The following is a 16,257-nucleotide window of genomic DNA, read 5'->3' on the forward strand; positions in this document are numbered from 1 at the left end:
TATAACAGTATTCTAATACTTTTATTTTGTTTTCTTTTTAATTTTCTTTTTTCTTTACCTTTCTTTTCTATTTTTCTTTTCTCTCCTTACCGTTTGACCCTCCTCTCCCATTTCTTTTAACCCTCCCCTTCTCCCCCACTTCTGGCAACCATCAATCTGCTCACTACATCTATGAACTTGTTTTTTATGAGTTTGTTTGTTTGTTTTTAAGGTCCACATATAAGAGAAATTATCTGGTATTTGTCTTTCTCTGTATGATTTATTTTACTTAGGAAATTTGTTCTCGAGGTCCAACCATGTTACCACAAATGGCAAATAAGATTTCATTGTTTTTATGGCTGAATAATATTCTGCTGTGTGTACATACCACAATTTCTTTATCCATTCATCCATAAATCGACACTTAAATTATTTCCATATGTTGGCTATTATAAATAGTGTTGCAATGAACATAGAGTCTGTATATATTTTTGAATTAATATTTTTGTTTTATTCAGATAAATACCCAGAAATAGAATTGCTGTATCTTATGATAGTTTATTTTTAATTTTTTGAGGAGCCTTCATATTCTTTTCCAAAGTGACTACACCAATTTACATACCTGCCAATAGAAAGCAAGTGTTCTCTTTTATCCACATCCTCATCAATACTCTGTATTCCTGGTCTATTTTATAATAGCCATCATTGTTCTTATTATTATTTCCCCACTCCTTGTATTCTGAGTTTGAGTTGTCTTAAGGATTCCATTATAATAATATTTTAATTTTTAATTAGAAAAGAATTACGTCAAGTTACAGATATTCTTTGATGAAGTAACTTCAAGGAAACCTAAGTGTTAAAATACCAATGAATACTATTTTAGATCATGATTTAGAGTCTTCCAACCTACATGAATGCGCTAGAATAAGGTTTATTTAACCAACTAAATAGAATAAACTTTAATATTTGTCTTCCTATATAGAAAGCACAGCTAAAAAAGAAATTTTGATTTCTGCTCTGGACTGAATGCTTGAGTACTTCCCAAATTATTTGGCTGAATCCCTAATCTCCAGTATGACAGCAGTTGGATATGACACCTTTGGAAGGTAATTAGGTCATGAGAGTGAAGCCCCATGAACGGGATTAGTGCCTGTAAGAATGAACATCAGAGAGCTTGCGTCTTTTCTTTCTGGTCTTCACCATGGGAAGATACAAGGAGAAGATGGCCACCTGCAAAACCAGGAAGAGTGTCCTCACCAGACACCATCTGTTGGCAGCTTGATTAGACTTCTGAGCCTCCAGAACAATGAGAAATAAATGTTTATTGCCTAAACCAATCTATGATAATTTTATAGCAATCCAAATTAGGACAATTTCCTTTTAGAAAATAAAGAGAAATGTACACTTTCTATACTTATATACATTTTATTTTCTGTTTTTTAATTAAATGTACATACTAAGAAATAATTAAATCTGATGACAACTACTGTTACATGTCTTAAAATTGCTAAACCTTGAAGAAAATATTTTATACAATTATACAAAATTTTCATTTAAAAAATCACCTGTTTTAATTATATCTAAGCTACACACATATATATTTAGTAACTAGTTTACAGTTTTGGTTAATATTTGCAAGGTAACTAGAACCACTTAAATCCTGCTAAATATGTTAAAAATTGGATCCAGAACACATTAATATAAAAAATTAGTTTTAATATTATTGTACACTGTGGGATAACTTTAGATAGATATTATGAAAATCATATTTTACACAATATAAGAAATCATCAAAAAGGGAAAACTATAAGTACAGTGAAACTTAAATCCAGGTGCTAATTTCCCTTTGACAACTGGAATTGATGGTGATCTTCATGACCAGATGATTTGAAATGGTTCATCTAGAGTAACATTATTCACTGTCAGATCAATATTTAATATCTAAAAAGAAAATAAAATGGTAATTATTTTTTTATTCAGAACTGTGTTGTTTTTTGTTTTTCTAAGTAAGACTATTTCCATAAATAAATTTTCTGTAAGCAGCATAATAGTCTTTGTTTCTCTTTTTTTTTTTTTTTTTTGGTGAATTTTTATTCCAGAGAGTTCACAACTATTACAGCAATAATCTCACCCAACCCACTCATTTTGCAGTTAAAAATAAATCCCAGAGAGGTGGAATAGTTGTTAAGAGACTATGAAAACTAAAACTTTTAAAAAAAATTAAAATAAAATAAAATAAAACTATTAACCAATTATCTTGATTTATATTACTTTATTTTTTCTCAATATTCCTAAACATAGAATTATTTATAATTGCAGTACATAAATCTCTATGCTTCTTGCCTTCAAATATTAGAGCACATCTACATGCAAAAATTAGACTGTAAATATGTTTTCTTTTGTATCAATCCTAAAATGCTTTAGGATGATTAATTTATTGCCAATAATTTCAACTTTGTTGTGTTACTTTCTTTCATTGGACAGAATCTGGACTAAATATGGAGGTGACTAATTAAGCAGCTGCAGTCAACCATTTGTAATATTTTTATAATATGATTACATTAGACCTTATTGCTTTTTCTCCAATACACTCACATGACTTTCTGTGCTTTAGCTCAGAAAATTTAGTTTCAATTATCATATATTGAAGAGAAGAGGAAGAGAATTCAACATTCCTTTACTGCTTATTGAATACCAGGTACTCTGAGTCTTTATAAAATATATTCCTCACTAAAACACAACATTCTAGAATTTATTTCCCATATTGTACAGTAGAGGAGTTTAAAAGATAAAAGTTAAGCATTTTTTAAAATATATATTAGCCAGATTTGAAACATTCATCTTACACCAAAACCTAAGCTAGTTCCTTTATATCAAAAGTGAAAAGCAACAAGTACATCAGATAGCTTTTAATACCTGTACAAAAGACAACAAAACATAATTGTTGCTAGGAAAATGTTTTTAAAATTGTATTGATAGAGGAGCACCCGGATGGCTCAGTTGGTTAAACATCTGGCTTCAGTTCAGGTCTTGATCTCAGGGTCCTGGGTTTGAGCCCTGTGTCTGGCTCCCTGCTCAGTAAGGAGTCTTATGATCCCTCTCTTTCTGCCCCTACCCCTGTTCATGCACTCTCTCTCTTTCTCTTTCTCTCAAATAAGTAAATAAAATCTTTTAAAAAATACACTAGATAAAATTGCATTGATAGAGCAATTAAATCATGCTTTACATATAATTCCCACACTGACGGAGAAAGGCAACCAAGATAGAGAAAAAAAAATGACCATTCTTTACTTTTAGCATATATCTATAAAGTTTGGAAACATTAGACACTCATAAATATTTGTTTTATTGAATGAATTTAGAAGGAACTGTTCAATTGTTAGTAATTAAAATTAGTATCTTCTTTTGGAATCACCGAGGTAATAAAATACCGTAAAAATTTCTTCTTAAAACTTAAAATTCTTTTTGAATGAGTTTGGAAGCAGTGGAATGAACTTTTTGTAAATGATGTGTTTTTATACCAAGTATCTGGTCAAAATGAACTTGAAATAATACTTGATATGTTAAAATATCTTATTTGACATTGTTCATCTGACTGTATTTAGTTTATTTTTATAGCAAAAAATTAGGAGCTTTATTTTTTATCAATGTAGTACTAAATAAAGAGCAAGAAAATTATATGGCAAATTATCCCTTTTAATCTGGTTGAACATTGGCCAGGTCAAAAACATGGATTCTAATTGTGACCAATAACTATTGACTATTCCTAGAAAATTAATTTTCCTTTTGAAGGACTCAATTTCTTGGTGTGCTGTAGGTGACCTCTAGACTAAATCAGTGATTCCCTTACCCTGCAATTTTACAAACCAGTGAAATTTTAAAAAGAAGAAAAATGGGGATGAGGCACTGAGCTATCAACTTTTTATTTTACAAAGGAAGAACATTAAGTATACAAAACTCTAACTTCCCAATCTTGATATAATATAAAGAAATAAAAGCATTTTGATGCTAAAATGGGAATTAAGACATGGTTCTATATTAAAGGGGAAATAATACTTGCCTAGGACAGGTACTAAGTTTCGAATGGATGGAGTGACGTTTCAGGTGCTGTTCACTTCTCACATTCATAAAATCTATGAGAACCTAATACTATGGTCCAAGACACAATTATTATTTTTTTCAGTTGAAGTCAGTCAAACGACTGGCTGTTTTGTAAGCTAGCTTTATCTGAAGTGACTGGTTGATTAACAACTAGCTATTTTTATTCAGCCATAAACACTAACAGGTGCATACACACACACACAATTTAGCAGTAGAGACATAGCCTTGTATCATTTATAACACTTAGCTGTTGTCTAGAACATATGTTTTTTGAACTCTACCTTTTTGAGACATGGATTCCAGGATTTAGAACTGGAAGGAACTGAAGAAATTGTTTACTTGTGTATTTTTATTGAGTTTGAAAGAAAAAGGAAGCTTAAAATTTTTGTTCAAAGTAAAAAACTAATTACTGGTTGCAGTGGGATTTTGACAAAAAAATCCTGAATATTTATTTAACATATATCAGATCCTTACACACCTGTATGTCAAATTATTCATGAGTGCCAATAGACAATCTATTAATTTTGCAAGGATTTCCAAATATATTTTATCCGAGATGTATTAAATATTTAAATGTAGACATTTTATATTTGAAAAAAATTAAATTTTGAGGCACTTTACCATATAGGGATAACAATGACTTAGAAGCTTAATGTCAGTTTAATCTTGCTTTGATTATGTCGGGAAAATTGTAACACAGATCCCACTAGGTTGATTCGTATGACAGGTTACTAAGGATGATAATATGGAGATCAATTTGGAAGTTTAAGAAAAATGAATAAACAACGGAAGTCATAGGTAACTCGTAATTATGTTTCATTAGGGTTAAGAAATAGAAGACATCCATATAGATGTTTTGAAAAACTCCATTAAAATTGTTGGTGTGTCACTTACCTCCTTGTCTGCTTCTTGAATAAATTTAACTGCTTCTGTATTTCCATTATATATGAGATTAACCCCAGTAACAGGAGTCTTTCCTTTCCCCCATATGATGATGAACCCAAGCCTCATTTCATCTTTGTTTATGTAACCATTTTGCAATATAGTGCTTGTCAAGGTATTCTATAAAGACAAAGAAAAATAAGTAATTTAAACCATCCACTTTCAAAAGCAATTAAGACTTTTAAAGCACATACCTGTTAACCAAAATGTATATAATAATATAGTAAATTATTTATTCATATATTTAAAATGAGTTCTGTTATGCAATAAATATAAAATACAAAAATATAAGTATGGAATAAAACTTCAAATATTATTTAACACAATTGCATACAAATGATCGGACATGAATACATACATTGTTTAAATTAAATTGTGCCGAGAAATAGAAGCCTCTTTCATAGGAATCTGTAGAAGGAAAAAAAAGTATTTATATTTACAAAGAAGAAACATAGTAAAAATATTTTGCTTCTCTTTCCTAGTTAAAAGGATATCAAATATTATCATTGCATATCTAATTTTTCTCTAAGTTTATTTAACTTAACCATGGATGAGGGAGATCTGTTGAATATTGTCTTTGATTTTCTTTGACAGAAAAAAATATGTCAGGAAATAACATTTTATAAAATGTGAATGTACTTAAAGGAGGAAATCATTTCGTGCCTATCAACTAGATTGACAAGCTTGCTGTAAGAGAAAACTTCTTCGGAGATTCCAACCTGCAGAATCAGACATGATAAGCATTTGTTGCATATTGTTGTGGCTGTTTGCTCAAGGGATTATCTGAAATCTTTGTACTTAATTACAACATATATACTGAGTTTGTGAGATATAACAAAAAAAAAATACAATTGGCCAGAAGAATTTTGTATGTTTACATGGAAAGACTATAAATAAATATTTGAATTAAGTTGTTACTTTCCAGTGATTAAAAAATAAAATCTGCCATGAAACTTTGATAGGGTAATACTCATACCAAGTTCTTTTATCTGTATCTTAATTTGATAGGGAGAGCTGGAGAAAATTTCTAAGAGAAGCATTGTCTCCTTTGCTGTTCAATTGAATTAATTTATTACATAGGTAAATTCAAAGATTCCAAGACAAAGATGCAAATTATGCATAATTCAACCTTACAACCCTGGGAAACTGTAGGCAAATACAAAGTGCAGCCTGCTGGGCCCAGGTGAGAAAGGCTACAAACTTTGCAGAACTCCAGCTAATGTGTTAAAGAAGGTCAAGACTCTAAAAATATAAGATTTTAACTAATAGTGGTTGATTCTTCACCTTAAATCACAAAATACTAGGAAAAGTTTTTTTGTTGTTGTTTTTAAGAGTCTTGCTTTTTACCATAGACTCTTGTATCAACCTTCTGGTATGCTTTATTTACTAATAAATAGATTCCTATTTCTTAGGGTTCCAAAATATTAACTAGGGTTTACCTAAAAATATGAAAGACGTATGTCTTGACTAGTAATGAAAAATCTCTCTTCTGTGAATAATTTAAATCCCAGTAAACTGCCTCATGTGACCATCAGCTCCACATAGATGTTAGTTTTTACAACTAACATTTGTGTAAAGAGAATGTTCAGAACTCCCATCTAAGTAGAGTAGCACTGTTAATGACAGTCAATAAGCCTAAATCCACACTGGTGTATATTTAACAGCATAATAATCATCTAAAGGTGATACCTAGGCTTCTCCCCAAATTAATGGAAATAAAATTCTCCTTAGAATCTGCATCTTAAACTGCCCCAAGTGATTCTGATGACAATGGTCAGCAAAGCACACACTGCTGGAAGCCTAGCAGTTAGTTCTGTGTGGTCTTAAGAAAAAGTCATAGAGTAAACATAGATCTAAGTTTAAATCCTTAAACTTCACATGTAAAAAAATATCGAATTTAAAAAAATAGGCATGAGGTACTGAGACCAAACTTGAATTTTGTTTCTAAACTATCTCACATTTTAATATATATATACCCTTTAGGCATTGCCCTGCACACATGGAACCTGGTTTTTCAGCATTGCAGACCTCATGCATACTGAATGTCTATCGTGTGAATGGCATGACAACAGATAATCAATATACATTCTCGGTCCATACACATTTCTTAGTTTTTCAGACATTTACCATAAGGATTAACTATATTTAGGCTTAGAGGAAAGTCTATAATGTTTAGACACTACATTTTTAAGTTGATTTAGCTAATTATTAAGCTACTTTGGCTTTGGATAATATTATTAGCCTTTCACTTAGCTTACAAGGTACAATAGTAGATAACATAAAAGTAATGCTAGATAATATGTATGCCATCAATTACATTTATCTACTAAATGGGACACTCACCTATACTCTCTCCGTCATCCCAAAACAGAGACCCCTGTGCCCTCTGGTTAACATCTGCAGCAACAATGAGCTTCATGTAATTTTGTCGGCTAAAAAAAAAAGATATAATTTCACCTATGTTTATAGAATAGCACATGTTTAGCTATGATGTGGCATCCATATAAATATCCAAAGGAAAACTAAGAATACCAACTAAGGAGAATACAAACTGTTTTAGACAAAGAAAATTAAAGGACTTTCCTTAATGAGTTACTGGGAATGATATAAACCATAAAATCCTTCATATTTAATAGAAAATATCATGCATTGTCTTTTGATCTCAAGAGATCATCTATTGTAACAAATCAAAAGGGCCTCATTTATAATAATTAAAGTTGTTTATTGATATATTTATTTTTCTCTCTGCTAATCCTGCCACTGACCATTAACCATGAAACTACATTAATAGCATTATTTATCTATTATAATTTAAGCCCTCTTCACATTTTCATACATAAATCACTGTTATCATTGGAAATTATTCATAAGAATGTGATGAGTAGCCTGCAAGTTGTAATTTCTATCCTTGAAGTGGGTAATACCTCCCAACCTTGCGCCTACATGAACTAAATATCTGCTTCCTCACTCACAGTGGTTTGGTTTGACAGCTTCATATTGCTAAGAAGGATTTCTCAGGCATTTTATGCATAGCTGCTATTGCCTTTTCCAATCACAAATGTTGAAAATTGTATTGCCATCGACTTCCCTAAAATATCCAGATTATCTAGAGTTCAAATCTCTATAGCAACTTGATTTTTCCTTGTAAAAATTTTAACATGTCTTAGTATGAATACATATAGATATATGTTCATATATACTTATATATATATTTCAGTTTATAGTAACTGGGGTAAAAGATAAGAATATCTTATTAGCAACATTAAATATCTGATTTTTCCATAATTTTCCAACATATTTAAAGCTTAAGATTAAACAATGTTTCACAGTTTACATTCTATCCTATCTATATACTTAACCCTGGGGCCTATTTACTTTACCCCCTACACACTCACACACACTCACACACACTCTCTCTCTCTCTTACACACATACACACACACACACACACACAGTGGCCTCTCTACTGTTCTCTTACAACAAAAGGTTTCTTCAAGGCCCAACTTTTTAATGGTCTTCTCCACGAAGCTCTCACTTCTCAAGGAATAATTGTTTTTCTCCTCTTTAATTGATATCAGGGTAGAATATTAAAATAAATGGATTTGAATCTTTCTGGGAGATAGAAAAAGTCCATTCATGCCACATGGGGCTGTCAGCATGTAGATCACCAAATAAGAGGATACAGCATAAGATGAGAAAAGGAACAGAGACTGAGTCCTCTAGAATCTGAATGTCTAAGCCAGGAATTTAGACAATGAAAATAGACACTCTGAGTGGTAAAAAGATTCACTCTTACATCAGTCACAAAAGGCATAATGGACCCATGATCTCTGGTAGGTTGAATATATTGCTGAATGAGAGGGAGAGGATACCAGGTAGAGCTCTTAGGGCAAAGAAGAGAAGGTCTTAGCCAGATGATCAGTTATGAATGGTAATGGGTAGGAAATATGAATTATCTTTCATCTTTATATGGGACAAGGCTGCTAATAAACAGGTCTGGTTCTTCTCTGGACATCAGTAGACCTGAAGTTTGAAGAAGCAGTGATGTTTTCAATGGGCATCTACATTTTCATAGACTAAAGTGATTTGGAGACTATTTCACAGGAGTGACGCAGGGAAGTAGAAAGGGGGAATAGAAAAGGTGGAAGGAAAGAAAAGTTGTCTGAGTAATATTTGCTTAAAATTTATAGAAAGGTTCATTTAAAAAATCATGTCTCTATGAAGTAAATAATATTTCTTTCTACAAGTCAGAGGCATCAAAATGATGAGTACTTAGGTAAGGCAGCCACTCAGAATACAAGAAGGCATTCATTTATCAATCCCTTTGCAAATTTATAGAGAGACATGAAGTTTTAGTTATTATTTTCATCTGGGAAGTCTTCTTACTATTAGAAGGAATACCATGTTGGAAGACAATTTTTCATGAATCTCAAATATCTGCATATCTTGCATATGAGGGAGGGGTAAAGAGAGAGAGAGAGAGAGAGAATCCTAATCCAACTCCCCATTGAGCACACAGCCCTATGTGGGGCTCAATCCCACGACCCTAAGATCATGACCTGAGCCAAAATCAAGAGTTGGATCCCCCACCAACTGAGTAACCCAGGTGTCCCTGAATTATATTTTAAGGGATGTTTTTAAAGTAGACAGTATTGGAAGATAGGACAGGTTTGGTTTAAATTAATTTTTAAAGAAATTTACTGGCCATTATAAAGGACTGAGCACCTAAGCCTGGAATTCCTTAGGTGTGACACAAACCTCCTCCATGCGCAGCATCTGCCTAGGCATAGTCCACTCCATGTTATCTCCATGGGACTTTGGGGACAAGAAAAACTTAAGCAAACATGAATTTCACATCTCTTGCTATGCCATGAGTAAGAAAGACCTTTGTCTTTTAGCCAACATCCATGACACTGTGGCAGACTAACTTGAGAGTAGGGTAAAATCTTAAACCCTTCCCAGTTATTGACAATTCTAGCATCACATACCTCAAAATTTAATCTGAGCTCTTGTAAACACTTCACTTACCTGTGAAATGTGTTTTGAGCAGGCTCTTGACATGGTAGGATATGACCACCACGGACATGTAGGTTTATTGTATTTAAAGGAGCATTAAATAAAACAAATCCTTTGACACCAATATCTTGACCCTGGAAACAAGAAGGTTGCAAGGAAGAACACAAGCAGCAAGAAATAGAATCATCAGCAATATTGGTACTTGAGGGGACACATTTATAAAATCAAATGATATATTTAATTTAAAAATTAATAAAAATTCAAACATATTCAGGAAATCATATTATTTAAAGTGTATAATTAGTTCTTAGTTATTAAGAGCTTTGGAAGTAATTCACCATTATTTATTTTTGTGATGCTCTCATGCAGAAAATACGAGTTTTCAAAAGTCACAAAAGTTATTCCTGATTTGTCAAACACATTATTCTCAGAAGGACTATATCACCTTTAATAGTAATTATGCAGATTTGATACAGGACAAGGACTTTTTGTGTACAATGTGCATTCTCTATATTTATTCAATAAAATAAATCAATGACTCCGTAACAAACTATGGTGGAATAAATTCTCTTTCACTATAAATTTGATTCAGCTGTAATCAACAAGAGATATCTTTTTAAGTGTAAAGTAAACCAAATATGTCCCTAATGAAAAGGCTGGGATTAAATTGTTAACTCATTTCCTCTTAGTCAATTTCCCAGAATTCCTTAACGACTTACCGTATGATAATCAAACCACCGGGCATCAGGGACGTAGCCTTGTACAGTGTTAGCATGCTGGAATTTAAAGATATAGTCATTAAAAACATATGGGCCAAAGCAAAAAATATTTTGTGAACAAAAATAAATGATAGGACTTACAGGCTCCAATACAGGGGTGACCATAAATGCAGGACCCCACAAGAACTGCTTGAATATATCCCAGGTTATCCTGTCGTTAAAGAACCTTGACAAAATATTTACAAATAATTAAATCAATAAACTTCTTTTTTTTTTCTGGAATACCATGAAATAAGTATTCAAATCACATTTTGCAGTAGATTGAAGTGAAAACTAAACTATAACAAATCAAAACCAATTCTATCTCTTGGAGTTTAAATTGTAATAAGTAGTACAATATTTTATGAGTAAATGTAGACCACAACTAAACTTCCTGACAAAATACAGAGAATTTGTATAAGGCTAACTAAATGAGAAATCTTTGAAGAGAATTCACAGAGGTACAAATATTGTTACCTAGTAGATGATCAACAAACTAGGAAGCAAAAATTATCAATACACTGGAACAGAATTGTGAGACAAGTGTGCTATAAGAATCTTGATTTGGTAATTTAAAAAGATTTTGCTTATCTCACTTAAATTAGAACTCACTGAATAGTGCATTTAATATAGTTCTGAATTTCAGATACAACTGGTTAGAAACACAAAAACCTGTTTTTCATAGTTTGAGAAAGTCACTATTAAATGTCCGCATTTTCTTCTCCAAATGAAATGGAATTGCAAATTTTTGTTTGTTCTTTTGTTTTTGTTTTAACTATAAACTGAGATTAATGCCAAATTGGACTGCTAAATTTACTCCTTCGTGGACTTCTCATGGGATAAAAAGGCCCAGATGTTTTCCACAGGACAGGAGTTTGCATAGTTAATAATAACGTTCCTGGCTGGGGACTCAATCCAAGCTGATATTCTTACTCTTCTGAGAAGCTAATAGGGAGAAAGTTTGGAAATAAGAGAGGTGAGATACTAATAAAAATTTACCAGAAATAAAGAGTAGATTATGATAGATAAATAAATAAAGCTACTAGAGGATAATGTGAATCTAGGAAAACCTAGATTTTTAAAAACCCTATCATCAGAACAGAAGGCATATTGATCAACTTATTATTTTTGTCATTTTGCCTTACATACTATTATTTTATTTAGTAAATATGTGCTGTGTATTTTTACTGATTTATCAATTGTGCAATCTAACAAATCACCTCATTCAATTACTCTGGTAATATAGGGTACACAAGAAGTATGATTATTTTAAAGGTTTTGGTATTTTTTGTTTGAATGTGTGTTTGTTTTTTGTGACATCAACAGTAAAAACTGTCTTGTATTTGCCTTAGAAATAGAACAGGCTAAATTTTTTGCAACTATGCACCATAAAATAGAATTTCAAGATTTGCTCATATATCAGTTTGAGCTTTAAGGAATGAATCCAGAACAATTGTCTAAGGAAAGTGTTAGAATTGTTCTAGGGTGCTCTATAACATACATCCAACAAGAGGAGAGATGGCTACCTTCAGTTAGGCAAATATATATAGTGGATTTACTTAACTGCTATAAACTTCAATTAATCAAATCATTCTATAGAAATAATATTACTTGCCTCCATTTTTAAAATACTCCTTATAATAAAGTATGCAAATCTAAAATAATGCTAGGTATATAGTAATTATTTCTAAGAATTATTACTTTTTAATAACTGATTAATGATTAATGGACCCCAAGATCACTTTTAATATCATCCTGGTTATTAATATTTTTATATAAATGTTTATTAACCCAAAATGTATACTAAAATAACAGTGAATGGGATGCCTGGGTGGCTCAGCAGCTCGACGCCTGCCTTCAGCCCAGGGCATGATCCTGGAGTCCCGGGATCGAGTCCTGCATCGGGCTCCCTGAATGAAGCCTGTTTCTCCCTCTGCCTGTGTCTCTGCCTCTCTCTGTGTGTCTCTCTCTCGGGAGAGAGAGAGAGAGAGATCATGAATAAACGATATAAATAATAATGAAATATAAATAAATAAATAAATAAATAAATAATAATGACATAAATAAATGAATAAATTCATGATATATATCATGAATAAATAAAAAATCATTAAAAGTAAATAAAAAATAAAATAACTGAAAAAGTTTCCAATTTCAAATATTCTATGATATTACTAAGTAAACTAAGTGAAAACTATCTCTTTTCGGTAGGAAAAAATAATTTGCACTTACTCATGCAAAAGGGGTCGAATAACAGTGCCACCATTAACATGAATTTCATGCATCTGTGTATAGAAATAGGGCAATAAAGTATATCTAATATTTAGAATATTCCTTGACATTTCAGAAAAAGTTGAATTCCAGGAAGCAGGATCTTGTCTCTGAAACAAAACAGAAGAAAATAATCATAAGCTCTTGTTCTTGTTTAAATCATAATTTTCAGACACGTTTGGAGAATAAAAAGTAGAAAAGAATATTCATACACTGCCAATTTGCTATATACTTTCTTCACAAAAATCTTATGCAATAATACTACTATCTCATATGATGAAGAGAAAAAGAACTGATACTTTAATAAGAAAAATGAAAATTACACCCACAGCTTGATTTAGTTTAGGTGAACATATGTAAAGTGCAGTTCACATTTGAATAGGTCGCAAATATATTGTCAATCATGGTGCTAATCACTAAGGGGTGAAAAGACTGGTAAGTAAATGAAATGCTGTAAAAATGTGGATTTAAATAAACAGAGACAGGCAGAGCCCATCATGGTGACACCCACATTGTGAGTTCTCATGAGAAATGGATAAATTGTGATATGAAAAAATTAAAAGTATAGGAGAAAGAGAGGACCTAAATTAATGCTGGATAAGAAAGAAGAACATGCCCTAGTCTGCCCTGGAATATACACTCCAGGTAAAAAGATGAAAATTGACTCTGGAAAGATTAAAACCTATTTAAAAAATGTTGAGTGGTGCCTGGGTGGCCTAGTGAGTTAAGCATCCAACTCTTTTTTTTTTCTTTTTAAGATTTTATTTATTTATTTGACAGAGGCCTATGTGGGGCTCAATCTCAGGACCCTGAGATCACGACCTGCGCCAAAGGCAGACACTTAACTGACTGAGCCATCCAGGTGCCTGAAGCACCCAACTCTTGATTTTGGCTCAGGTCATGACCTCAGGGTCAAGAGATAGAGCCCCCGTGAGGCTCGGCACTGAGACTGGAGCCTGCTTAAGAGTCTCTCTCCCAGGGAACCTTGGGTGGCTCAGTGGTTTAGCACCTGCCTTTGGCCGAGGACATGATCCTGGAGTCCCCGTCGGGCTCTCGGCATGGAGCCTGCTTCTCCCTCTGCCTGTGTCTCTGCCTCTCTCTCTCTCTCTCTCTCTCTCTCTCTCTATCATGAATAAATAAATAAAAAATCTTAAAAAAAAATAGTCTCTCTCCTTCTCTCTCTGTCCCTCTCCCCACTTGTACAGCTCTCTCTCTCTCTCTCTTTCAAAAAATGTTGTTGCAGTTACTGGTTAAAAAATAATAGGGAAGGTATTGCCTTCTATCTATCTTTAAATAGATTTTCATTTTTATTTTCATTTTCTAAAATAAATCCTTATCCCAATCTAACTAAAATTTCCCAGGAGGGACATAAGGATTTGATAGCACCTAATGAGCTCCACCACTCAGTTACTACGCTAGAATCCATCCTTCAAAGACTAGCTCTATCTACAGCTACTCCATGAAGTATTTTTTGATAATTCATCTTTCCTCTGCATTTCTTCACTAAAAGTCAGTAGCACAAATCTTAGTGCTTAGTTATATGTTGCCTTCAAATTATTCATACTTTTCCATAATTTTTAATATTGTCACCCCTTACTCCAATATTTCTTTCACAATTTAGTAATATAGAGAATTGTGCTACCACACAAGAATTAGATCTCATAATTCCCTTTTCCTTTTTCTCAATTTCTCAACTCATTGTCTTAACATTTGCCTTTTAAATCTGCTCATTTTCATGTACTGATACTAGCATTTCAAATGACTTTTCACTTCTAATATTTAGTTTAAGTCCGATTTTTGTGTTCCTTCTGTCTTAGTTTAGAAGAAGTTTCAGAAGCAGATTTTTTTTCCCCTGGCTATTTCAAAATTATACAGAACAGAGCAGTAAGCATGCCAGCTAACTTGGTTATATATATATATATATATATACTATATATATATATATATACACTTTGGGATATATATATATATATATCCCAAAGTATAAGGTAAAGTGACTCAAATCAGAAAATTCTCAAAGCAATGGGCTCAGATATCCTTAGTAAATGTAAAGAGGCTCATTCAAAGTATGCACTGGAAATGAGCCAGATTTGGTGAATTCTTTTTAAAAATTTCTAAGGTTAGTAAGGAGAAACAAATAAGAGTGTAGTAACTACATACCCTAGTATTTGCAATGTTGTGATTTCTTGAGTATGGATAAAATGCTCCAAGTTGCATCCAGCGGGCACAGAGCTCATATTCTGAATTGTTGAAGAAACCACAGATATCTGCTCCAGTCTAAAATATATTATAATGTTTAATTTTAATGGTTTGTTTCTTAATGTTTATAAGTTAAGATGAAAGGAATAGAGCTACTTACATATGAGATTCCAAAGAGACTAAATTCCATCATACCTAAAAAAATCAAGAAAAAACCTTAGAAAGCTACTATTTCATATATTTTAATATTTGATTTTTTGTATTTATTGAGGTGTCCTATTTCTAATAACCTAATCCAATGAAACATTTTCAGATTGTTAATAGAACTTTCTATTATTTCCTCTTAGAATATTCATGGTTTTTTTTTTGTCATCGTGTTAATGACATTTATAAAAATAAGACACTATGCTTCTTTGTCACTTTCAAGATGATATGCTTAGAGCACAAAATAGTGATAAATACATTACAGTACGAGAAAAAAAAGTGGTAACATTTTCCTTGGTTTCATTTTTTAAAATGAAAAGCCATATATGTAATTATTTAACCATAGGTCTCATCATTTGGGAAAAAATAATTATCTTTATTTAAAAAAAATCATCTGAGATCACTTCAATAAAGTAGGATTCATGTAATACCCCAGCTCTTTTATTTTTTTATTTATTTTTATTTATTTTTAAAGATTTTATTTATTCATGAGAGACACAGAGAGAGAGAGAGGCAGAGACACAGGCAGAGGAAGAAGCAGGCTCCATGCAGGGAGCCCGATGTGGGACTCAATCCCCAGACTCCAGGATCCCACCCTGGGCTGAAGGCAGTGGCCAAACTGCTGAGCCACCCGGGGATCCCCACCCCAGGTCTTTTAAGGTAATATTTCTAAACATTGATTATTTTTTATCCTGATATAAACAGTAAAGAATTTTTAATACTAGATCTGAAACATAAAAGTATCCATTTCCCCTTCAGAATAATAATGTCTTATTTACTATTTACC

General features: G+C 32.2%; 1 protein-coding gene across 1 annotated transcript in view; it reads right to left on the reverse strand.

Moving 5' to 3' along the window:
- Positions 1-1,678: 1,678 nt before the first annotated feature.
- Positions 1,679-16,257, reverse strand: part of SI (sucrase-isomaltase) — an 88,849-nt gene continuing 74,270 nt past the window's right edge. The window contains exons 39-48 of the mRNA XM_025425462.3: positions 15,427-15,461; positions 15,228-15,344; positions 13,029-13,177; positions 10,899-10,983; positions 10,758-10,814; positions 10,051-10,172; positions 7,366-7,454; positions 5,381-5,430; positions 4,975-5,142; positions 1,679-1,920 (exon numbers count right to left, since the gene is read on the reverse strand). Of these exons, the coding sequence (XP_025281247.3) occupies positions 1,852-1,920; positions 4,975-5,142; positions 5,381-5,430; positions 7,366-7,454; positions 10,051-10,172; positions 10,758-10,814; positions 10,899-10,983; positions 13,029-13,177; positions 15,228-15,344; positions 15,427-15,461 (941 nt within the window). The 3' untranslated portion in view covers positions 1,679-1,851. The remainder of the gene's footprint in view (positions 1,921-4,974; positions 5,143-5,380; positions 5,431-7,365; positions 7,455-10,050; positions 10,173-10,757; positions 10,815-10,898; positions 10,984-13,028; positions 13,178-15,227; positions 15,345-15,426; positions 15,462-16,257) is intronic.

The sequence above is a fragment of the Canis lupus genome, chromosome 34 (assembly GCF_003254725.2).
Source record: "Canis lupus dingo isolate Sandy chromosome 34, ASM325472v2, whole genome shotgun sequence".
In the NCBI taxonomy this organism is placed as follows: Eukaryota; Metazoa; Chordata; class Mammalia; order Carnivora; family Canidae; genus Canis; species Canis lupus.